The sequence below is a fragment of the Gallus gallus genome, chromosome 13 (genome assembly GCF_016699485.2).
Source record: "Gallus gallus isolate bGalGal1 chromosome 13, bGalGal1.mat.broiler.GRCg7b, whole genome shotgun sequence".
Lineage (NCBI taxonomy): Eukaryota > Metazoa > Chordata > Aves > Galliformes > Phasianidae > Gallus > Gallus gallus.
In genome coordinates this window covers 14,707,883-14,734,083 of record NC_052544.1, presented here as the reverse complement: position 1 = coordinate 14,734,083, position 26,201 = coordinate 14,707,883, and the positions used below count along the sequence as shown (strand labels likewise).

Genomic DNA, 26,201 nt, shown 5'->3' with positions numbered 1-26,201 from the left:
GGGAAGCGGCTAGTGCGAGAGTGAGGGGGCAGAACATGGAGCGGCACTAATGTTCTGAAGGTAAAGCCACGTTCATTTGCTCGTTCTTTTTTCCCCGAGCCTCCTGCTCGCTTCGCTAAGGGTAGGTTTGCAGCAGAGATGGCGGCACTGTATAAAAGTTCGCAGATTTTACTGACTTGGGGTTTTTTGAGGGTGGTTTTCCTTTTCTTTCTTTTTTTTTTTTTTAAGAGGGGCTGTCCTATTTGCAGTGCAGCTGGGCGAGGTGGCCGAGATCTAAATATAAGCCTGCGAAGACATGTCCCGAGATAGCAACGCCGATAGCAGAGGCTATTGTTAACTTTTGGGATTCCGATTAAATCCTGACACGTTAAATATTTATTTAATGTGCACGGAGATGGGGAATTCTCGTTAACTACGCTAATGGAGTCAGAACAGGGAGAAAGGTTTTTCTCCTCCCCCCCTCCCAAACCTACGTGGGGACTTCCCAGTCTAACTCGGGGTCTGTGTGCTGAAGCCTGGGCTGCTGTATGAACATTAAAGGACAAAACGTTTCAGCTTTGTTTTAGGAGTTACGTTTCAGTTGGTTAAGCAAACGGGAGCATTTATTTTTCCGTTTCTGCAGCTCAATCCAAACATAACATTCCAAAGGATAAAATCTGTTACAAAATAAAACCTACTTAGTGACAGCTGAAGTTACATTCACGGTCTAAAAATGATCTGAAAGCTCCTCGAGAATCCTAAATGTCATTCCCAAGATATGGTGAATTGTAATTTGGGTTGTGAACTATTTTAGGGACTGTGCCTTACATGGGCCCTATCTGTGCAGTTGGAGCAAAAAGCCGATGAACTTTTCCTTGACAATGTGAAACGTGGAGGTGTTTCCATAAGAACTGCAAGTTGTTTCAGATTTGCAAAAATAGAACTTTGAAAATGTATCCTTCAAATGTTGATTTCCTTCCTTGTGTTTACTTTCCAAATGTATGTCATAGGGCAGTGAAGACTGGAAGGAGTCCCATCAGAGATAAAAAACTGAATGAGATATAACATTTGACTGCTGTTATGAGGGTCAGTGATCAGCTCATCTTATTGGCTTCTCCTTGGAGTTTTAATTCCTGGTCTTAAAAAACAAAAAGTGGAAATAAGTTTGTAGTGAACAGAAACAAATAACTTAGGACATGCTGCTCAAAACTGCACCATGCTACAACCAAAAGCGCTTTTATTTATGATAGATGTTATTCTAGTTGTATGTGCAGATATTGATACTGGAAAGGAAAGTAGTAAACCCAACTCTTTGGTCACGAGGGTGGGGAAAAAGTGTCCCATGGTGTGCCATGGAATTTAAATATAAGTTCTAAAGGCCTGGCATGGCATCAATTGGGGTTTTTTTTTTGGTAGAAATGTACCCAGAAGGAGAAAGTTGGGTCCTGTCAGCTGCTCCATGGGAAAGCTTTAGCGCTCTGTATTGCCATCACTCATTGTTTGGTGTTGTGCAATCCTCAGGTGATAAAGTGCTGTTAGGAAGTTGTCTTATGAGTAATTGAGTTTAGGTCTAGCTGTTATAAAACACAGTGTCCTCTTGACTGGTCTAAGCCAGAAGTATCTGCATAATGACTGGAGAGATTTTAGCTACAGGTATTGTTCTGGCATATGTAGTAGGAGGTATTATCTTTACTATCATAGATACAATTATTGTAACAGATCCCTTCTATTTCAGGTTGCTCCTTTTTCCTTTCCTTTTATTTTATTAAGAGGACATGCTGTACCTTTCTTCATTTTAAAATACTGATCTTACTCATAAGGAAAAGTTGGGGGTATTTTTGTTTTTTTAATCTCTGAGAGTGTTTCTGTTTATAGTGTTCAGGCTTCTCCATAGAGTGGGTGTAACCAGAAGAATTTGGTCCATAATGCGAGCTAAATTTTCAGTGCTTCTACTATTTAGAGCTCCACTGTGTTAAAAATAGCTTCCCTGTGGTTTTGGCCATGGAGTCACAAATACAAGTTTTCAGCACAGAGTTATTGTGGATGTTGGTCCCAACTCTCACTACAAGAAATGGAATTCCAGCTCGTGACTGTGTCAGCAGATGGCTGGGTTGAATGTGAGCTTGCGTGTTTGATTTCCTCTCTGTCCCAAAGACAGCATTTGTCCCAGTCAAATGCCAGTCACTTTCAGAAGGGAGCTAACTCAGAAGGCAGAGCGTGGCCTTGGGAGTAAAAAAAACCCTGGGAATAACTGGGGCTATGCTCAATTTTTCGTGAGGTCCTAACTTGGAGGAGTGTGCACAAGTGTGGCTGACAGTGGAGGATGTTAAACAAGTGGTGGGGAGGTGAGTAAATCTTCAAGGAAAAAGAAAATAAAAACAGTTTTCTTCATGGCTAATATTGAGCACAGTTGACATAAAAGAAAGCTCAGTGATCAGATATAATGTTGCATCTTCCCCCTTGTCTCCAGGTTGTTGTAGGCAGCTTGCAAGGTGGAGGAGGCAGGAGGTGGAGGCTGTCTTTTCTCTGAGCTCAGCAGTGAGGGTCAGACTCCATAAGGTGTTCTTTTATTGTGAGGTTATGTTCTGGAAATGGTTGAACATCACAGGTTTAGAAGAATGGAAGTGAGAGTACTGTATATCTATTTACTGTTGAAGTAACAGTGAGTGGAAGCTAGGAGATAGCCTAGAAAAGCAGCAACACTGGAAGAATATTCAAAGGAATTATAGCATTTAAAATTCCTTTATTGATCATTTCTTCTGTGAGAGCGGTGTATAACTTCGTGTTAATCAGCTGGGACATTTTTCCCATTCCTCTGGGAAGGCTTCCGCCTCCCATTCCAAGAAGCAGATTGAACTTAGCAGGACTTTGCCCTGACCAAATGCTGTGCACAGGTGTCAGTGGTAGAGGGTTCGTGCTTTGATAGGGACTTTGCAACAGGTCTCAGGGTTCTCAGGCAAAGCCTTCTCTTCTTGATTACTTCTTGGGCATCTTACTCTTCCTACAGTGTCCTTTTGCCCTTCTTAGGACTTTGACTTTTTTTGTCAGGTCTTTTGACATTTATAGGTTGAATGGCGTGTTCAGTTTTGAACCTCTAGCTGACTCAGATCTGTCATCTCAAATACCATCTCTAAGATATTCACATTTTTATTCTGTAGTGTCAACAAGACAATGTTGATTTGAATTGACAAAACCTTTACACAACGTCCTTGTTTCAAGCATCTCAGAGATGTAGCAGTACTCAGTTACCTGTTTGATCTCATTTATCCTTTCAGTCTAGGTAAGAAAAATTGGAGGTTTAAACTTGCTTGGGAGTGTATCTTTGGCTTACCTTCCCTCCCTGATCTACAATTCCGTGTTAATGTCTTATATCTATAGCTTCATGAACCAAGAGTAATCCTCCTCTCTCCTCCTCTGTATTGCTTTGTGAGTCGAGTAATGTAAGATTTCCAGAAGTGTGGCTGTAACAATAACAGGGAACGGAATGGCCATGAGCCAGCTAGCGTAACTTCGCAGCAGCCCACATCACCAAAGGCTTAAACGCTTCTAATAAATAAACACTTCTAATGTATTTCATCCAGACACTAAGCATTTTTTTTTCAATTAGATTTAACTTTCTTATATGTGTGACGTGATGTACACAACATTTGTACTGCTTTCTTGTTGTGAGGCAGCCACTTGCCATCACTGTGCTGGCATTCAGCATGCTGTACATTGTGAGGTTATTTAAGAGGACCAAATGGCCAGAGTGAACATTACCTTCCTTTCCACTGGCTCTGCTTAAACATAATGCTGTTTTTCTGCCTCAAAAATATACGTAAAGGTATGTATAGTATGTTAGCCCCTCCTTAGCCTTTCCCACCCTGAAAATTTTTTAACAGGGATGGCATGTTCCTCTCCTCACTGCCAAACAAATAAATAAATAAATAAATTCCTTTCATGGCATTTTCCCCTCCCCCCATTTCTCCCCAGCTGACAGCTGTGAGTGTAACTTTCAGGAGCCATCCTATCCAATTCCCCTGATTCTGTTTTTGAGTCGGATTTGGTTTAAATATGCAAGTCATCTTTCACACTACGGGGTTTTTTTTTCAACATGGCTATGAAGTGGCTTTGCCGATGCTTAGTGTAGGTGGAGACACAGCAACTTCGTTTATTTTTTCTAAACACATACGTTAAAAACAATTCCCCCCTCCCATCAATTTAGAAGGTTGTCAGAGAATTAAGTTGAATAATGCAGTCATCTCAGAAGTCACAGGGAGGCCAAAGTTTCATAATAAGGCTACTTTTTTTTTCAAGATTATTTCCTTATAATTCAAACAATCTATTTAATTTTCAAACTATTTCAAACCAAACAAAAGATCCTATTAACAAGTGGAGGGGTCGTATTCAAAACGTAGTGAGAAAATCAAAATACTGTAATTTAAGATACCTGTTGAGCTTCATGGTTGCTTTTCAGCCATGCAAGGCCTGATACAAAGTGGTGGCAATTTTTCAGTTGATTAGTGTGTACTTTGATCAGACTGTAAGCTTATAGCTAGCTTCAGCATAAACATGTACAGCAGCTCAGGTTTTATGAGAAGACAGTTTTCGGTCCTCACTGCCATTAGGCTGTGTGCAAAGGAATGTGAGACAGGTAGTTGTACTTCAGTTGATTTTACAAGGCCAGAGGAAGTGCATAAAGATGTGTGCAGTTGTCTCTGCGGAATCTGAACACACAATTATAATTAAATTGTTGAGGTAATAAGAAGGTTAGCTGGTTATTTTTTCCTTAGATGATCAGAGTTGCGTGTCTGTATTTTGAAGACTCCAGGTTTGCCAGTGCTAGAAGAGGACTGATGGATTCATGAGTTATGAAATTCATGCATTTCCTGAATTCATGAAATCACGTGATTTCTGGAAACTACCTTCAGGATGCCTTGATTCTACTTGCTGCAAGCCTTTTATCGAACTTTCTGTTACTGGAGTACACCTACTGAAGGATGGCGCTAGAGATTTAAGTGACAAAAACCACGTGTGTAATAGACAGAGGTATAAGTGGTATTAATGTTCTTTTCACCTTGAGGATGCACAGTCTTGGATCACTAGAAGGCAAATGTAATTTACTTTATCCTTTACGCTGCCCCGTTGACAAGAAGGAGTCAGCAATCTGTGACAAAATGGCAAAGAAGAGGAAAGTTGTTTTGCAGCTGGTAGATTATATGGACAATTTTGGACTAGGATAATAATAAATATATTGTGCTTAAGAGCCAAGTGCTTTCAGAGGAGTGGTGTGTTGCAAACAGACATGCCTAACTTGCCAGTAGTTTTAAACTGAGAACTTTGCACAACTTAGTTTTAGAAAACTTGCTGTTTTCTCTGTCCTCTCCCATATGCTTGCATGCACACCTGCAGTGTTCCCGGTCATTAGAATTCCAGTACCTCTGCAGGAGGAAGCACATCAGACCTCTGCCTTGTAGCCTTGCTTGACAACATACAACTGTTTTGTAACTTCTTTTAATAAGAGAACATTTTGTTTTGTGGAGACATGATGGCTGGCACATGAACAACACCTAAAATGCCTGCTGCCAATTTGTTGTTTGTTACTTGGTTTATTAATTAAGTTACACAAAAGATTTGGAAAAAGACCAACAGTTGTTTTTTGTTTCTTTTTTGTCCCATATTTTGGACTGCCTAGCCAAAGGAGAACAATTGCTGGTGCAGAGATGCATAGGAGTCCCCAAAGGGGGTTAGCTCTGTTCTTTCACTAATGTAGACTGAAGCCATACACCTTCACTGTTGTCATAAACTTTAGTAGAGATATCCTGTTGGTCTATTCATTGAACTCTGTATAGATCTGATCAGAGTACACCAGTGCTAAAAACTTCTGTTGGCTTTAAAAACAATTAAAAGCCACATGGTTTTGAGCCAGAAAATAATTTCCTAAAAGTGAAAACGTTTGAAATTGAAACTTCAGTTTGGCTCACTGGATTCTTTTCCCATTTCTACAACCTTTACCTTCCTTTTCTTGTTTTTAGTTTTTTCTTAAGTTACACAAATAAAGCTTAGGGTTTCATGTGGTTTCTTGCTGGCTGAATTATGTAACACATAAAGGTAATGTATAGATATAATCATTTTTCTTTTCGTTTGCCTGTTTTTAATATTTTTTTTTCAAAAAAGAAATTTTTTAATACCAAGATTTGGTTGGTGTGCCAGATACAATGGATACAACAGATTTCTAATGGCTGGAAGTTGGTGCAGTTACATGTCCTGCAAGAGATAAAAATTTGTATAAAAATAATGGTTTGGCCTAGTATATCCTTCCTAAGGGATATTTTTGCCAGAGGAAGTAACTTTTCTCTAGAACTTTATGTAGTAGATCAGGCTGGGATTCAGCTGAGCTCAGCAAAGTGTCTGGAAAGACCTCCGGTCAGCCTCCTTTAAGGCACCTTTGCATTATGAACTAGTTAGTAGTCTTCCTGTAGAAAGTTTCCTCTTAAAATCATTCTGTGGGTTAAAGTGTGAAATACTTCGCTCTGTTTGTGCATCCTCTTTTTACCTACGCAAAGATAAACTTCTCGGTGCCATCAGTTTGGGCCTTGGCAGCACACTGAGGTGAGCAGTTCTACCTGCAGTGCAGAACACTTCAGTCTTTCCTACCAGTCTGTCCTTATAAGAGGCTCCTGCATGGAAAACTCATTTTTTATTACTGATTTCAAATACGCGCATTCTTCAGATCTAGCTGAAATCAAGGATTTTGGTTTCCTAACTTCTGTGGTCTGTTGAGGGAAATGTCAAAAAGGCTCAAGTCACAGTGTGGAACCTGAGACCCTTGTATCCATCGATTCACATAGTTAAAAATGGCACGAGATGAACAGTTAGCTGGCAGTGTGCTTGATCAAGGTCAGGCATTGTGGCTCGCAGGAGGTGTTGGCCAAGCACCTCTGTGTGGTGAGCTGCTCTGCCGGTCAGCAAGGAGCTGGGAGGAAGCAGCAGTCACTTCCACATCACACAGCAGGGGCTGTGAGGTAAGCTGGGGTTTGTCCCATGCGGTATGCACAAGGATTTTTATACAGACCTTTGTGGAGCCATTCCTAACGCTACTAACAGGTTCTCCTGGATCTTTATGCTTTTTCTGGCTACAGTGAGATCCAGCTACTGGTAGGGACCTCAGCACTGCACGTAAAGCTCAGGGACACAGAACATTCCACAGCACTCAGGCCAAGGCCGGTGCTTGGCCCTGAGGAGCAGATGGGGCTGGCTCCCATCTCGCAGTGTGCCGGGCTGCTGGGAGCCGTGCAGGCCGGGTGCACATAGCCTCGGTAGGCCTCAGCACTGCATTCCTCTCCAAGGGGTTCGTGTGGGGCAGCATGGAGCTCGAGGAAAACTTTTTATTCCTCCATCTTGAGGTAAATTACGTTTGGGACAGACAACCAAACGTGAATATTTCGTTGTAATTTTTTTATTATTATTTTGCTTTACTTAGTGGCTACGGGGAACGACTCCCACCGGGCCTTCCGCCTCTCTCTCCTCAGCGCTCCCGCCCCGGCCCTTCCCGCCGCGTCCGCTTCCTCCCTTCCTCCGCGCGGGGCGGCAGCGCGCGTGCGCCGCGCTCCTCATCCCGCCCGCGCCGTTCCCCCGCCCCGGCTCCCCCCGCCCTTCGCGCACATCCGGGTCCCGGCGCTGGCCCCGCCGGCGCCGCCGCGCCGCTGTCCCCTCCGCGGGCGCCGCATAAAGTTTTGTTGAGCGCGGGCGGCCGAGGCCCAGCCGCCGCCTCCAGCTTTAACGGACGGAGGCCGGGAGGCCGCCTCGCTCCGCGTCGGGTGGGTTGGGGCGCCCCGAGGGCAGCCCGGGGGGGGCGGCGACGGCGGCGCGGCCGGGCTTGTGGTGAGGCGGGGGGAAGCCGCGGGCCCGCTGGGAAACTTTCTTCTTCTTTCCGTTCCCTCCGGCGGGCGGTGGGGGCCCTCCCGGGCGCGCGGGGCCGCTGCGGGGATCGCGCTCGGCGCTGACAGCGGGGGGCGGCCGGGCCGGGTTCGGGGCGGGCGGGGGGTGAGGGGGGCAGCCCCGCTCTGTGTCCGCTGCAGCGCTCCGTGCGCCTGACTGGAGAAACGCGCTGCTGCAATGCTAATGAGAGGCTGGGCTTTTTTTTTTTTTTTTTTTTTTTTTTTTTTTCCTTCCTAATATATGAGGAGCTCTGCTTGTAATGCTCTTAAGGCTCGGACAAACGAATGCGTGGAGTGATAAATCCCCGTGCTCCAAACACTTTGATAAAGAGGCGCTTTCTTGCAGGCACTTTCTTGCAGCACACTTGTCCAGCCCAGCGTTCATCCTGTACTGACAGCTGCTTGGCAACAGATGGATGGAGAGGGGCAAGTTTTGTTTTCTGGGGACTGTAAAGTTAATAGGAGGAAATATGGTCTTGTGGTTAAAGCACAAGACTGGGAATCAAGTGATCAGTGTGCTCTTAATGGAGTTTCTGGTAGGAGTTTGAGCAAATCCAGTGAGCCTCAGGAAAATGAGAAGAACGGATTTCCCGGAGGCTCAGTGATAGTTGTTGAATCTCTTGGTGGAATCTGTGGGTTTATGGATGGTATTCAGTGAATGATGGGAGCGCTCCGCTATAACAAAACACTTGAGGAATAACTGTCAGGATGTGCATTATGCTGTAAGTTTTGTGTTGGGAAATTAGATTGTCAGCGTGTGATGGCTTTAGATGAAATCTCTTGCTGGTTTTTCTTCCTTTGTTAATTTCAGGTAATTTATCTGCCGCATGTGGCTTTAAAATTGTGAGGAATGAAACTGTGTTGTGCGCTGCAGGTCTCGATTATGGGAGTTCTGCAGGGCGTCCTTCCAACACTGTGAGGAATTAGAGAATCTGATTGAAGAGGAAGGATAGAATGATACAGACGTTTCACAGTCACGTGCCCATGCTTTTCAAAAGCTGTAATACTTTATGAAGTTGGCAGCTCTTGGTACTGGAAGTTAATAGAAGAGGCAAATAACTTAATTGAAGATGTTTCATAATTAGTGTGTGTTGTAACTTTTGAGTGCTCTGTCTGTGTAGGGTGTTTCTGAATTTAATGTCTTAATCCCTACTGTTTGATAGTGGTTTACTCTTACATCTGATATTTAAATTTTGTTCCCTTGGCCTTGAAATTGCTGGTAAGTGCTTAATGGCACTTATTTTTGAAAATAAAATCACAGCAAACCTTGTTCTTGCTGGGGTTCGTGTCCTCAAACCTTTATTTTCCTTTAAAATATGGAGAAAATACACTTGAGGGAGGAATGTTCTTGTTTTGCTCTTTTTCTCCAAGAGGGAATTTCCTAATGGAAGCCCAGGAAGTGCACAAGATGGGCAGTTGTGGTAGGGGGGAGAAGTAGAAAAAGAGGATGAGTGGCTTCCTTTGCATTTCTCTCTCTCTTGATCACAAAAGGTCGCAGCAAAAGGGTGTGCAGCGATTATGCTGCATGCAGCTGCACTGGGTGCTTTTTGTTGGAGATTCAGAGTTTTAACCTGTGATGAACCTGAAGGAATTGTAGCTTTGGGCCCTATGCTTCTTGGTTCTTGTGAGGAAGTCAAATTCTTCATCTTGCAGCTTGAGTATGTAATCTCTTTAGCAAAGTTTTCGGGATGGTACAACATTATCTGAGCTGGAAGAAATTCCATCTCTCAAGATAGCGTGCTAATGCACTATTAAGTGTAGTTTATATTTCTGTAGTTTGTCTAATGGCCTTTGAAAATTATGCTGCGATCTGTAATGTTCCAGAGGACACTTAATTTCAGTAGGATGTTCTCTGTATTCTGTTTATGGCTCTCTAGAGAAAACTCTTAAAAATCCTTTGTTGCCTTTGCCAAACTATGTACCTGCAGCCATACTGCTGTGGCAATTCAGTACAATTCTGTATTCCTTCCTTTGCTGACAGTTAAATGCTTCGTGTTGATTCAAACCCACTTCTTTTAATGTCCCTGCTGGCTTTGTTAAGATTAGTTTGAATGTGTTTTTTTTCTTGAAAGGTCTTGAGATAATTTTTTATAGTGGCAGGTTTGTTCTGTCGAAGTAAGGAGAGCAGTTCATGCTCAGAATTAAAAGATATTTATTCTCATGTTAGCTGAAAACACTTGAGGTGTTTCATGGCTAGCGTTGATAAACAACTCATTACAAACAAGTTGAACAGCAGTTCAGGACTTCTGCAGTTATCGTTAGTCACAGTGCAAGTTCCTGTGCTGTTTTCTGGAAGCCTTTTCAGCGGTGCTTCTGTGACCACGTAGAAAAGTTTGGCTGGCACTTCAGTGTGCTTGACCAGTGTGGGTTGGCAAGGTGCAGGACGCCGTCTGCCAAGTCTGTATCCCTGCTGACCTACCACCAAGGTTGCGCCTGCCAGGACTGTCATCCTTGACAGAGGATCTTTGTCAGAATTGCTGCTACTGATCCACCAACTATGAGGTAGTGTCTCTGAATTCTGGGTCAGTGGATGTCACAAACTGACAAATTTAGAATACTTCGCCATTCATTCATTCTGTGCAAGGGGGGAAAAAAAGCTGGCTGAATTACTATTGTCAGTGTTCCCTCCAAATCCTGTAGCTTTTGTGAACTTGTCACAGTCTTAATGCAATTCAGTTGGAATGGAAGTGTATACACACACATACACAACTTTATTTTTTCCCCGTCTTTTAAAGCTTTATGAAAGCCTGTAGTCCCTGCTTTCAGGTTATACCCTTTGTTGGCAATTCACACATTTGGTGGCAGTGTTTAGGATTTTACTCTTTAATGAAGATCTTTATATGAGCAGCTGAATTTTTGTAAAGCTTTGTCCAGCATGTTAATTTTTTCATGAATTTTAGGGCGTTTGGAAAGTATATGTCCAATTTTTCCCACTTTTTTTTTTCCCAGATGGAATATTGAGTCCATTTTAAACATTGTTTCTTGGCTTTGTCTACCGATAGAAGCATAACTTTTTGTTTTCACATGTAGTGAAATTTAGTCATGTCCTTGTATGTGAATTTAATTGAGAAAGGGATGCCAGCTTGTAGTTATCTGCTGTGGTTACAGTAGATCCTGAATAACCTTAAAAATATGAGGCAGAGCGAGGGCTGACTTTCAGATGTGCTTCCTATGATAGATGATGACGTTTTTCAGCATAACAGTTCTGTTGGAAAATGCCAGTTAGCTGAAACAGGAGCGTGAGAGAGCAAATGTTTCTGGTGAAATACTTAGAAGAGGGATTTTTGGTTCACAGATTGAATTTGTAGCTTTTGAGAACTACAAAGTTGTGTAAGTAGAGCAGTTTCAGACTCCAGGCCCATGTGAGCATAGGATTTTTCTGTTCTAAATGAATGTGTTAAGAAATAGCTAATAACTTTTTTCAGGCTTGGGAAGGCTGTTTTTTTTCCTCCCTCTGACTCCCCCACTATGTATCACTCTTAAACTATTTTTGTTGTGGTGCAAAATGAGTTTTCAACTTTCTATTCTTCGGTCATGTTTTCTCCTGTGGTTTCCTTGGCATCATTTGGAAATTGAGGTGCCTTTGAAATGCAGTGGGGTTCTCGTGAGCTCTTTGTGATTGAACCTCTTTTGTAATACAGATCATTATCACTTGATCTATTTTTTTTTTTTCCAGTTAGTTATAAGAGGACTCTTAAGAAAAACCAGAATCATCCCTATTGTTATCTGAGCTGTATGGCTTTTATGATATCAGTTCTGCCATGTACAGTACATTCATTACTTGCATCTTGGGCTTGGCCTTGCCATTTTTGTCTCTTTAAAGAGTGCTAGTTAAATACTTCTCAGCTGACAAGAATTACATGCTTTGGGTTTTTTTTTAAGCTGTGCTAGATGATGTACAGATGTGGAAATGAAAAGAACAAGTACTGTGTGAGAAAGCCATGTCTGAAGTTGTTAATGCTTTTTTTTGTTTGGGGAGCCAGTCACAGTTAATAAAATTTTTGAAGATACCACACAATTCTTTTCTGTTCTTGTTTACATGTATTATTAGTTAGAATATATTGCCTTACAAGGCACGTTTAAAGCAAAGAAGTCTTGTGCTAGTATAAAAGCAGCAATGTTTCAGTCAGCTGGATGTCCCTTTAGGTATACAAGTCCAGTTCTGATGGAAATACCACAAGTTCCTTATTGGTATCCTCCATAAAATCTCTTTTCTTCTTTTACTTACCCCAGGGGGAGGAGGGGAGATGGATTAAACAAATCGTTGATAATAAGATGTCACAGAGGGTAATGAAAGGAAAATATTTTGTGTTCCAAAGCTGTGGTGATGGTTGGAAATTATTGCCCAAGTTCTTAAGTGTGACCTGAGGATTAATTTTAACCTTAATATGCAGGGAAAAAAAATGTGGAGCTAACATTTATTGTGTGCTTGTTCTCAATAAAAGACTAACTTAATGCCATTGCGTTTAAAAGGCAAAAAAGGATCCGACTGAAACCAGATGGAATGCACCAGGTTGGACTTCAGAGAGTTGTAAAAATGTACTGATGGCTGAGTGTATTGTAATAAGCTGTGATACACTGTAATTGAGTTTTTTGTGCTTTCTCTGTGAGCGTGTGGAGTGTTAGTATGTGTATGGAGTTAAAGTACTGAAGTATATCAAATTTGAAGGGGTAATTGGTTAAGCACAAAAACTCACTGCAAAACAGTTTGAGCTGGCAAGTCTGAAGCAATTCTAATAAACTACCAATTGTGGGGCTGGTTAGAAGGACTGGTTTGTTTACATTATGAAATTGAGTCTCCAAGCAGTTTCTAATCATGAGCAGTGAAGTTCAGGTTTCAGACTGAGTATGATGCTACAGGAAGCTTTCTTAATTTGCAAGCAAGCAAATTAGGCAGGAAAAGAATAACATTTGTGTATTTGAAATGCACGCTTAGTGTTGACAGTAGGAAAGGAGGATAATGTAGTAGTTAACCAATTTATGCTTCTTATAGGGTGATGAACTACGTGATTAATAGTACTTAAAATTTAGATCTTGCAGTATTGGAGGCACAATTGGAGGTAGTAGCGTAAGCAATTGGAGGCAGCAGTCTAAGAGATGCTCAGAAGAATTACTAGTATTTGTGAGTCGTGCTATTAACTAGCTGTGTTTGTAGTTAGTTGGCTTGATGAGGTATTAAGAAAGGATTCACACACCTAGTTCCCTTGCATTTGCTCTGCTCTTTAGTAGGAAGTATAAATAACGTCTGCCCCAAAGTTTTGCTTGGATGCAGCCCTTGTTTCCTTTTGTTTTCATCCATTAAAGCCACTGTGTGTCATCTCATGCAATACGTTACTCTGCAACGTGGTTTTCAACGGAAATTCTTTTGTACCTTGGTTAAAATGTTACTCAGTAAAAGAAGGTAATGTGTGCTCGGCCTTCTGCCTCTCAAGGAAATTTAAGAAAGCTTTTCTACTTCCACCTAAGAAAGTTATTGCCTGCTGATTCCAGAGGTACAACAGTGTGAGAAATTTATGTGACCGTATGAATGGAAATGTCATTCTTTAAAGCATATTTTTCTGCTTTCATATCTTACTCTGTTGTGCTGCAATCATAGCTGATAATGCATGTCTAAAACAGTGGGAGAAATTGGTTGTAAATGTAGATGATCTGGTGAAGCTGTTCCTTGTAAATGTCATGACTATATAGAAATCTGTCAGTCATTAGGTGCTGAGATTACATCAAGTGCAAGTAAATGTTCTAAATGTGTTTTTTGCACTTCATGTAGAAATTTTAAAACCCCTGAAGAGTTGAAGCTTCTACATGAAAATGTTTGATTCCTGTGCATAAGTGCCCAAACCCATGCTTTGTGACCTTAAATGGCTCCAAAGAAGGAAAGACTTTAAGACAACAAATAATTTATGAATCTTTTTAATACTATTCTGGTATTATTTATTTATTTTTTAATAAAAATTCAGTGTGTTTGTTCCAAAACAAACTTCTCAAAGGCCTGTGATGAGATGGATTCGGTGTCGCTTCTGGAAGCCTGTCAGTAGTTTGCTGCTGGGTTTCTTTTTCCCCAAGCTGCTCTAGAGCAGGTAAAAATGCACTTCAGCAGAGGAGTCTGGAAGGCAGTATGGGTGGCCAGGGTGGATTTGCTGCAGCCATTCATATCATTTACAGCTTCAGCACTATCGTTTTTCAGTGTTTGTATGTAGAATCTTTTTTTTTTTTTTTGGTGAGGTTGAAAGATTTGACCAAATCCATCACAGTGCTTCAGGAATCCTTTGCTGCTGGGTTTTTGCTTTCCCTGATAGGGGTTCTGACTAACGTAAAGTTTTGAGAACAGATTTTTTTTTTCTTTAATTATTGTTTATAGACACAAAGTCATTTCTCAAAATTCTCTTGACTTGCCCCACAAATACCAGTTACTGTAGAGAATTGCTTTAGTAGAGCTGTTCCAGCTTTCCTTGCTTCCAGTTAGCTTGTTTATTCTAAGAGTATAGTTGTGCGTAAATGATGTTGAAATGATATACAACCAGTAAAATTTCATTCCTTGCTATTGCATGTGCTATTACGTTTGAAATACTAAAGGAAGGAAAAATACACGTGATCATAGAACATGGGGCAGTTGTAGTGGAATAGATTAGTTGCAAGAGGCATTTATTGAAATCTCTTTGGAGCTTAACTTAACTGCAGGGTTTTCTAGTGCATGTTCTGCCTCCGTGCTTACAATTCTTTGAAAGCATAGTTAGAAAACAGAAGTTTTTAATTGTCATCTTGTTGGCCTAAGATTCTAGGTGGGTTCATTTCCTTTGTAGGGGTGTGAGCAGCTGAAATCTTACAGCTATTGAATATACCCAAGGCTTGGAAGTAAGTTAATTGTGACTATAAACAGCTTTTACTTTTTAGAACACTAAACTTTTATCCACAGTAGAAGAATAAATTTAGTCTGGTTTTGGCCAGGTTTATCTCCCTTTATGTATTTCCTGTTACTCTCAAGGGTGAAAAGGTTCTCATGTGCAACTGTCCTGGGGAGCTGAACCTACCTTGGAGATTTGCCATGTCCTTATTTCTTCAGAAAGTCAGTGAAACATAATTGCTTTTTTCCTTTCATTTTTGCATTACCCTCTTCTAAGGGCCTGGTGAGACATCAGACTTTTAAACTTCCCTTTGTTTTGATTGTGTTTGTTGTTATCGTCCATTTATTTCTGTATTACTGATAAGCTGAAAAATCAAAAAAGTAAAGGGGGGGGGGAGGGTTGAGCTATGAGTGCAATAGGTGCATCTTTTTTTCCTGTAAAAAGTTGGTTCTAAAATTATAAACCTGTACCCTTCATTACAGCTGAGTGTCCTTAGGTCTGTTCCCCACTTCCCTCACATTCTGCAGCATAAAATCTAGAATGCTTCTACTTGGGACAGTATAAATGCTTTGTCTAGGGGTGTGTGCTGCATCTTTTATTGGAGCTGCTTACTATGTCGTTTGGTGTGGGCTTGAGCTCTTGTCATGTCAGTGCAATGCCAAAGTACAGTAAGTGGCTGGATTTATAGAAAGCCATTTTGTTCTTGTTAATTTTGTAAAGGTACCCATCCGCGTCTTTAAGTGTGTTTTTAAATATCTAATTGCTTGGAAAAGCCTTGTCAGAAACTTAATCAAAGGTGGGAAAAGATACCCTTGATTAACTGTAGGAATCTAAGGGAGCCAGAGTAAAGGTCCATAGATCTTTGTTGTACCCCTTTTTCACTTATGTGCACATTTGGTGTTTCAGGGTACATTAGGTGTTTTAATTCACCGCACTTTATCAAAAGTTGAGAGACAATGTTGTTTAGCAGTCTCTGTAGCAAGAAAGGAAGCATCTTTTGTTATTGACATCCTTTCTCTTAGCTCTGCTCTTGCTTTTTGCCAGCTGCTCATTGTCTATACTTGCTTATTTAGTATTCACAAGAGATTTTACAAGTTCGTATCAGTTCTTTGCCACAGGACATCATTTCCTCTTGTCATCGTTACTCCTTGATTTGGGAGGGGGGATGGTGTGTGAAGGATTTACAGGAGAGCTGGTGAGTGGCAAAAACACCATTCATGAGTCTGCTTGGGGTTCACAGCCTCGTTTTGTTCCTTCTCTCCTTTCTAAGGCAGTTCATAGCAGAGGTCACATATCTAGTGCTTGCTCTGCCATACTCCCCCCTGCTCCTTTCTGGAGAAAGGAAAACAATTTATTTTTTTTGCCAAAGGCTAAAAATATCCAGTGCTTCAAATATTCTTCTTAGAAGATATAAGGAAGTGCAGCATAAAAATAGCCATAGCTGAAAAGATTAGCCACATTTCTGAATGGCTCATAAGGGATTGATTTGATGGGGGTTTTAAGCTATTTAAAAATGATGGAGTACCTAATTTGGGCTTAAGTATTTGAGCTGTAGTGTTTTCTCCTTTTCAGAAATAAAGATCTATTTGTGAGGCTGATTACTTCTCTTGAAACAATGTCAGTGGAACCTGCTGCTTCCACCATGTCTTCTGCTTGTTTCTGATAGCAGCTTTATATCTTCAGGTGAAGCACTGTGACAGGGATATGTGACAAATCTTAAAGCATATTTCCCAAGTTTGTTTCCAGCTCCTTCCAGAGTTTCCTTCTGAAGTAGTGTTTGGACAGTAATGTTGACAGAAACCATGCTGTCCCTTTGATCCTCTAAAATGTCTCTTTTCTCACCTATTAGAGATTAATGGGAACTCTGGTAATGTTTTCCTACCTTCAGCTTTAGGGAGAGATTCTATCAAGTTAGGGGGTTTGTTACAACAACTGGAGTTGAATTGAGCATTCTTTTAATATTATCTCTTTTTTTTGTTCTACCTCATTATTTACTTGTCTACTAATTGTTTGTTTACTCATCTTCTTGATAGAACTAAATTGGAAGAGTTGATTGTTATTTTTGATGTGAAGACTTCGTCACTGACGTCTATATGTTTATTTGTCAGCGTCCAAGAAATAATACAGCTCATCAGTGGCAATAACTGCTTTTGGTATACACTGACATTTATTTGAAAACAAGAACTAACAAAAAAAAACCAGGCAAAACCCAACAAATCTTTTGAAGACGTGTGTCAAATGACGTCAATGGCCAGTTTGTTCTCCTTTACTAGCCCAGCTGTAAAGCGTCTGTTGGGCTGGAAACAAGGAGATGAAGAGGAAAAATGGGCAGAAAAAGCTGTCGATGCTTTGGTTAAAAAGCTGAAAAAGAAAAAAGGTGCTATGGAAGAACTGGAGAAAGCTTTGAGCAGTCCAGGACAGCCCAGCAAGTGTGTTACTATCCCCCGTTCGTTAGATGGACGACTTCAGGTTTCTCACAGAAAAGGCCTTCCCCATGTAATTTACTGTCGGGTCTGGCGTTGGCCTGATCTACAAAGCCATCATGAGCTGAAGCCATTGGATATTTGTGAATTTCCTTTTGGATCTAAACAGAAGGAAGTCTGCATCAATCCTTACCACTATAAGAGGGTGGAGAGCCCAGGTATGTTTGAGGCTGTCTAAAAACCAAGTAAAATCTCCAGGAGTTACATGTTCTTTGCATCAGTACTATACGATTAACTAAACTTGATGTATGAGGAGGTTTGGAAGAATAATGTGTTCAAAAGTGAATTTTTTCTTTTGAGGTTATGGTGAGACATTGTCCATTCCATACCATCTGTTTTCCTTTATGGTAAAACATGGCTTTCCCACAGATCTCTAAAGACTGCTACCTGTAAAGTTAGTGGCAATGTCCTCATCTGCAATAAAGAAGGAAGGCAGTAATCAAAAGTCTCTGCATCTCTGTTGCAGCTGACTGTTGTCTGTGAGTGCTTTAGCGCAGCACTTGAATTCCAGACTTCAGTACTCCTGAGTTTAAAGGTTAAAATCCCAACTTAGCAGTACTTAACGCGTTGTATTTTTTTTTGTTTTCACTGAAAAGTTCTAGATGTAACTATGTGGGTCGACTAGTAATATTGACTGAATTTCCATCTGTACTGCTTTTGTAATACACAGTGGATTTTACACTTCTAAACCAGTAGTTTGTTGTGCACTGCTTGTCAACTGCTTTTTTTAAATTTAAAAAGTTGCTTTCAATTGCATGAAATATAAGTGTATTTCTGCTCTGTTTTTCTGCAAGACTTAAGTGTTAGTCCTTCATCAAGCATAACTTAAAAAAGTAAAGAAGAGAGGGATTGGTGGTACAATAGACGAATCCTTTTCTCCATGCATGCTGGTACTGAAATTTGCATGGTAGGCAAAATTGCACGTTGTTTATCTGTTCTTGTGTTGTTGTGTTGTTTTTTTTTTCCAGTTCTACCTCCAGTGTTAGTGCCTAGACATAGTGAATTCAATCCACAGCACAGTCTACTAGTTCAGTTCAGGAACCTAAGCCACAATGAACCACATATGCCACATAATGCGACATTTCCAGATTCCTTCCAGCAACCCAACAGCACTCCATTTTCCATTTCGCCAAACAGTCCCTATCCACCTTCTCCAGCCAGCAGCACTTACCCAAGCTCCCCAGCTAGCTCTGGACCATCTAGTCCATTTCAGCTACCTGGTAAGTACAGCTTAAATGTGAACTTAATTGAGAGACTTTATTGCAGTACTAAGCTGCTGTGATACTTATACCAAATTGCTTTGTTTGCATTTTAAGGAATTTTAATCCTAGTTTTGTTGCTGGTCAGAGTTAATTGTTATTGTTTGATCTTTCCAAACATTCTTTGTTATGTATACTGTAGTAGTAGTAAGTTATTTTGCACAGCTTCAATGTAAGATAATGGATGTGTGCTTTAGAAGAACATCTAGCAATGAAGGAAAGGAGGTGGAACAGTCAAAGCAGAAAGTTCATTAATATCCTCTTGAGAATACCTACATATAGTACTTAACTGAAATAAAAAATAATTCTCAGTAGGAGAAACTTAACTACTTTGAAAACGATGGTGGATGGGAACTAACTGGAAAGGGCAAAGGAAATAAGGCCTTGAATCTGCTTGGTTATTGCTGTGATTTATAAAGCTGAGAAGGTAAAGGATTAAAGAATTCATTTTTCCAGGAGCTCAGTGGCCTTGTTAGTGTCCATTCTACATGGTATCCCTCCTCTTATTGTGTGCAGGTTCCTGCAGACCAAGTATTGTAACATCTCTTGTTGAGGGCTGTTTTAATGTGTTTACAACTCTTCTGTAAAGTGAAGAGATAAATAGTCTGTGTTGTTGAGGTTTATTCAGTCTTTTTTTTTTTCTTGTGTGTGTAGCTGATACTCCACCTCCTGCATATATGCCCCCTGATGATCAAATGGGGCAGGATAACTCTCAGTCTATGGACACAAGCAATACAATGATCCCTCAAATCATGCCAAATATATCTACCAGAGGTAAGTTGTATAGTATGATGCAGAAGTAACCTTGTTTGGCTTCTTAGTGCTCATAACCAAACTGAATGTATAGCTTCAAATGGCACAGTAAATCTCTGCTGATAAATTGAAGTAGTCCAAGAAAATAAATGGGTTTGTAGCAGCAAGAACTAAAAAGCAAAAGTTGCTATGCTCATCTGCCTCTTGCTTTTAAAGCCTCAGATGTGTAATGTGGCTTACTATAAGTTGAACTTTTTCGTTTGCTGCTACTTTTACCTGCTGTCAGAATTGTATATGCACAACGGCTCTGAAGATTGAGTCCTAGAATACCAATAATAAAAAAAAATTGAAAATACGGACAGAGGAATCGTGTCACCTGGTATCACAGTCCTCTGAATCTTTTGTGTTGGATTTTTTTGCTTAATATCTGCCTTTCAAACAGGAAGACAAAATCAACGGTCCAGCTGAAATGTATGAAAGTAGGTTCAAATCATAAAGATTTTAATCAAGACTTGTTCTTGCCCATCATAAATATTGACTAAGTTGTTACTTACGTATTGGTGTTTTGAAATATTTACAGCTTTAGATGTAATGTGTTAAATTTTCTATAAACTGGCATTTCCATTTTGCTTATTTTCAGATGTTCAGCCTGTTGCCTATGAAGAACCCAAACACTGGTGTTCGATTGTGTATTACGAATTAAATAATCGTGTTGGAGAGGCCTTTCATGCATCTTCCACAAGTGTCTTAGTAGATGGGTTTACAGATCCCTCCAATAATAAAAACAGGTTCTGCTTGGGTTTGCTCTCAAATGTTAATCGCAACTCAACAATTGAGAACACTAGACGACATATTGGGAAAGGTGAAGTTTAATTCTATTTTGTACAGTTACAAAGTTAATCCTTGTTCTTACTGTTTTTATTTATGAGTAGTCATTGTAGCATAGGGTAGTGCAGAGATATTGAAATAGTTTGTGATTTATCTTCTCTAATATCTGAAGATATTTCTTTAAATGTTGATTGATTCTAATCAATCTAGGAGTTGAATATGTTTTTTTTTTAGAAATAATGTAAAAATGTAAGAAAGTAGTTACATTTACAAACTGTTGTTGGGGCTTTTTTGTTACGGTCAGTGATATTCTGTATGTAGAAAGTTTTATTTCAGCACCAGCAAACGCACAGGACTTCTGAAATTCTGTATCTTCTGCTTAAATCAATACTTTGTGCTGCTTTAGAGTGTATCAAAGTGGTGTTTTTTTGTTCATGGAGCGTATTACACTGCTGTCTACAGTATGTTAATATCTTGCATAAGTTGGCAGCAAGACTTTGAAGTGCTAATGTAAAACTGCAAGGGCTCATTTGTCTGAGTGAATCCATGGGTGTGTATGTGTGTGGGAGGGATTCCTGGAGACAGCAGGTTATGCAGGATCTTCTAGTTTTCCCGTAATGTTTGGCTGATAGCACATAGAGATGCACAGTGTTCATCTTTGATGGAATGTGCTTGAATTATCTTAGAATGTAGTGCTCCTTTTCTCTTTTTTCATTATTAACTAGCAGAGTCCTTGAGAAGAAAACCTGCTTTCTGTTGCACGTATGAGGTGTTTTTTTTTTTTGGACATAAAGTCATTTGTTATGGTTGAGCTCCTGTTTTCTTGATGCAACTCACTGATACTGCTGAACTTCAAGGCTTGTAATGTCTCTTATAAGGCTTTTAGTTAGAAATTACTATAAACATGGCAAAAAATTGCAGTTGTTCTGGAGACCACCAAATACATTTTAATATTTGTTTGAATATTAATATATATGCAATTCTGTGGTCTGAGAAAAGGTAATGATATCAAGTGAGAACAGCAGACTTTTGGGAGCTGGATGGAGTTAGGGGAAAGTCTTTGTGAGGTTCTTTTGCTTTGAGTTGCTGCTGTGGATGGTGCTAGGAGAGAAATCTTACATATCCACTGGAGAAGATAATAAATCTAAATTAGATCCAGAATGGTGTGGAGTAGTATTGATTGCAAGTAAATCTGGAGCTTTAAAATGTCTGTGTTTAGTACTAGTTATTAAACTAAAACTTTGCTTTATCGTAGCAATTCTGAGTACAATTAAGATTGTTTGGGTATACAATATTATTTGTCTGTGGCTTTTGTTTGGAAAATCTCATGGTTTTTTGCTGCCTTTAAGCTACCTACTTCTAATTTCTCAGCTTTTTCTGCAGAAGTATTGCATTGCAGGAGTAAATGACTTCTTATTGTGCACTGGATTATTTTTGAATTATCAGTGTTTTTCTCAGACTGTTATATGTATCTTGCTTCTTTTTAGCTCCCTCAGTAGGCTTTTACCCAAAAGAATTTAGCAGCAGGTGGTAGTTGTCCTTGTCTCTTTAAATAAACAGGATTGTGTAGTGAAAACGTGTTCTTGCACACCCCAGATTTTCTGCCAGCTGCTTATAGTAGGTCAAGCCAGTGGTTCCTCTATGTGAACTTCATCCCACCTTAGTCCCGAGTGGATCTAGCAATGCTCACAACAGTTGTTACTGTCTGAAAGATCAGCTGGTATCTGTTGACTTGCTAGAGCCTCATATGGCAAACCACTGAGCAGTGAGCAGGGCATTTCAGTAAGCTTACCAAAGTGAGCCATATCCCAGGTGTGTGACTGCAGTGAGTGGGAGAAAGGGAGAAGGTCTGGCAGAAAGAAGGCAGGAATCTCAACTGAAGTGGGAATCTGTGTTTGAGCACTGAAGGGATCGATTAGTGGCTTTTATATGTGTTGGATAAGACATAGTGCTCTAGCATGCTGTTCGTAACAGAAGGAGGGAATCATTTATATGCATAGCTCAGTGCAGGCAGTTGTGATAAAGCTAAGGTCTCCCTTGATTTTTAAGGTTCATAAAACCTGATATTGGTTAAGTTGTCCAGATAGCTGGACTTGCATCTCTTTTTGCTTGATAAAACATGCCAAAAAAATGAGCATGCTGCAGAACACTTTCACATTCGTGTCTATCCCTGCTCCTGAGAATTTCATTGGAATTCCCATAGGCGGAAGTTACCACTTTATAAAACTGCAGTTTTAAAATCTGCTTAAGTTCTCTAGGAAACTGGCTTGGAATAACTGTTGACGTGTGGAAGTAGGTTTTGGGTTTGGTTTTTTTTTTTCCTTTTCTGTAATTGATGAGAGAAGGACATCTAGTGGTTGATGTGTAATGAAGCTTGTATTTTGAAATGAGAAAGCATGTTATCCTATGGGCATAAGACAAAACAGCTTTTTCTGAAAAGCTCTTCAGACAGAAAACTTAGTTGCCTCTGATTTCAAGGGAATTGTATTAAGTACTGTATTTTTGGAGGAAAAAAATAATGCTTTTCTCAAACTTTTTGTTTTTAAGGAGTTCATCTCTACTATGTTGGTGGGGAAGTCTATGCTGAGTGTTTAAGTGACAGCAGCATATTTGTACAGAGCAGGAACTGCAACTACCACCATGGCTTTCATCCAACAACTGTATGCAAGATTCCTAGTGGATGCAGCCTGAAAATCTTTAACAATCAGGAATTTGCTCAGCTTTTAGCTCAGTCTGTCAACCATGGATTTGAAGCAGTGTATGAGCTCACCAAAATGTGCACCATCCGAATGAGTTTTGTAAAGGTAAACAAATTATTTCAAGAGGCATTTAAACTTATTGTGGATTTGAGTAGTCGGCAAACTGTACCAATGTAACAAAGCTATTTTGACCTCATATGAGTCTTTTCAATTTTAAATATATTGGAAAGGTTAATTAGGGAAAGGGAAATTGATGCAAGCACAGCTTGTGTTGGTAAGAGTTGGCTGTATTTACTTCAGTATTCAGGACATGATTTTAGTCATTGTAGTAACCGTAAAATTACTAAGGGAGTTCTGGACTTGTGCACTAAACTTTAGTTCAATGCTTTAGATCAATGCTAACTAACTACGCAACCTCTACAAAAAAGTGTGGGTAAAGAGGAACATAAGTGATTGCAGAACAGATGCTCAAACTTCAAACACTTCAAATAAATAAAGATACATAACTGTATTTTTAACACGGAGAAAATACACTGTTTATCAGGACAGTTTGACATTACAGATTTATTCTCACAGTAGTGTTTCCTCAGAATTGGCTGCCAGTTTCAGATTTAGCTTGAAGTTCAGGCTTATGCCATCCAGATCTTTTTCTCTGTTGGTTTTTTTTTTCTTGTCCAAAAAGAAAGCTTGATATGATGTGTTCAGAGTTGAAATGAAGTGCAATAGGAAGTCTTTGTACCACAGATATAAATAGACTTGTTGAAATCAGTACAAATCACTAGATCTTGCCTCAGGGTACACCAGCTAGTTAAATACAATGAGGCGCTTTTCTGAAATTGTTGAAGTTTTATCTTGTCAGTTGTGATAAATACTGTTCAGATGGAGATTGTGGAGGAAAGAGAGCAGGAGGAAGAAGCAGAAAAGAACTGTAGCTAAAACGAGGAACCACTTCCTCGTTGTCAGCAGTCTGCTCTCCAAAGGGTCTTGAATAGTCATGCTGGGTCTTTAGCAAGAAGGACTTGAGTGAGGCTTCTGAGCACAGCCTCCCTGCCACTCCTTTCTGACCTGCTGATTTTGTTTTCTTAAGATGATAAGAATTGTTAGACTTCATTAGAAATTTCAGATAAATTTCTTAGATGATGACTTTCTGCAACTTGTTAGTACAGTTACTTCTAAATGCAAGCATATTCTCAACTTGATTGATAATGTGTTCATTTTTTCTAGGGGTGGGGAGCTGAATATCACCGACAAGATGTCACAAGCACCCCATGCTGGATAGAAATTCATCTTCATGGGCCTCTCCAGTGGCTGGATAAAGTACTTACACAAATGGGTTCTCCTCTTAATCCCATTTCATCTGTTTCATAGTGCTGAAATTCCACCATCAGCCTTATTTTTAGTGAACTTATTCTAATTCTAGCGAAACTTCCAGCGTGGATACTGTGAGCTATATGGAGAATGGATCTTATGGTTTTACTTTCTTTTTTTGTTTTTTTAAATCCCTTTGTGACCAATTCCATTGTGTATAGCTGAGCAGTTTTACATTTCAATTTGTTCTTGTGATGCTTAAGTGACAGTTGAGCCCTAAGGGAAAAAAATATATATCTATTGGAAAAATTCAGAACACTTTTCCCCTCCTTGGAGTAGAACTTAAACAGGCATATGTCTTAACTGGAAATTACTTTTTGTCCTGTAGGGACAAGGATGATGAAGACTGACTTCAGAAAATAAATACATATCATAGTTTGGTTTTTTTAATCTTTATAAAAACGTTTGAACATGTGCAGCTCCAGCTTGCAAGCTGTATTTTTAGTGTAGTTGCTTAACAAATTAAGTTTGACATCTGTCATAAAGAAAATTAGGCTTTATTATGGCTAATTTGCCTAATTGAACAATGTGACTTTTTTAAAATGTACACATGAAATATACTTTTTACAAATATCGGAGTGGTGTAAAAACACTTTGTCTATTGGAAAATGCTGTCATAAACACATTGTATATGGATGCAGAATAGCAGTTCTTAGTCTTTTCCCACTTCAGTTTTGTACTATTGCTTTTAACCACCATTTTAAATAGTAACTGATACAAGGTAAACATCTTGCACGTTTCTGGAGTAGTAATTTTTGTTTTTCTTTTACTTACACTCATGCCATTTGGATGTGGTTGCCAAGGCCTATTTCTTTTTAGGTACCCTTCTCTATTTTAACATAAACACTAGTGTTTGTAAATGGCAGTGCCTTGCTACTTTTTCGAAGGAGTAAGTTTTTTTTTTTTGGTGTTTTAGCTGTTTATTTTGCCTGTCTGGAATTGATCTGTGTTAAGCCTTTTAATCTCTCAGTAGACATTATGCAGTATTAGTGATTACACTGTATTTAATTCACTTTCAGTATGAGTTTGAGTCTCTTTGAAGACTTCGAGTGGCTTAGCAAATTAGTAAATGAATGCAGAAGCTCTTACTTCCAGATCATGTAATTTAATACAGGCCCGTTGTTAATGACCAAAAGTAATCACTTCTTTTGTAGACTATGTGAAACAGTGACTTTTGAGCCTGTTCTTAGCAACAGGTGTTCAGTCAGAATACTTGTAATTGGCAGCTTTATGGAAATCAAGGACTGCATTAATATGAAATTTATCTTTTTGTAAGGAGTTATGTTGCCTCTGCTGTTGTATTACTCAAACACTGTACTAAACACTAAAAGAAATCAGCTAAGTAACATATGCATAGTTTTCCCCTTTAAAAAAAATAATAACAATGATTGAAGGAACGTTCTAAGAGAATTAGAAGTGAATTATACAAAATCCATTTGCATGCAGAAAAAGACCTATTATTATTATTATTTTTAACTCCTCCTTTTTCCTGAACACCTTTTCGGGACAGTGTGCAGTGTCCGGGGGAGAGACTGACAACTCTAAAATGCAAACACTTGTTAAAAGATGTGTTGCAGTTAACTACTGCAATCCTGAGACATTGATTGCTTACACAAGTTCTTTTGTCTTCTATTGAATGACAGTTTCTGCTTAAATGTGGAAATCGTGCATTATATGGTACCTAAGTAAGAGATCATCTTAAAGGAAAAAAAAAAAAATTGTTTACGTGTCATTAAAATGTTTCTTATGAAATGCCTTAAAGGAATAAAGATAAACTGTAACACTTCTGCAGAACCTTCATGTTCTCTTGTACAGGACTTTCTATATTACTTGGTGATTTTGTTGTTGGTTTTTTTGTTCTTGCTGTTTTGTTTTTTTTTTTAAAGCAATTTCTTCAGTGTGTGTTAAAGCAAATGTGCATCTTCAGGAGAAGGAGAAAAACAATATTTGCCGCTCACTTTTGGGGTCTTCTCTTTCATTCTTTGAAACAGCAACCGTGTTGACTGAATAAGACGCAAAGTCATTTGGCCACAGGATCAGGATTCCCATTTTCCTCTCCCCAGGCCCGACT

The 26,201-nt window shown here is 39.6% G+C and overlaps 1 protein-coding gene across 7 annotated transcripts; it reads left to right on the top strand.

Annotated features, from left to right (window-relative positions):
• On the top strand, nt 1-25,921 carry SMAD5 (SMAD family member 5). Of its 7 annotated transcripts, none has more exons than XM_046900287.1 (8): nt 1-60; nt 4,783-7,778; nt 16,774-17,381; nt 18,192-18,443; nt 19,137-19,256; nt 19,876-20,097; nt 22,611-22,867; nt 23,987-25,921. In XM_046900287.1, the coding sequence occupies exons 3-8, from the start codon at nt 16,979-16,981 to the stop codon at nt 24,128-24,130; spliced, it is 1,398 nt and encodes a 465-aa protein (XP_046756243.1). In that variant the 5' UTR covers nt 1-60; nt 4,783-7,778; nt 16,774-16,978; the 3' UTR covers nt 24,131-25,921.
• The last annotated feature ends 280 nt before the right edge of the window (nt 25,922-26,201 follow it).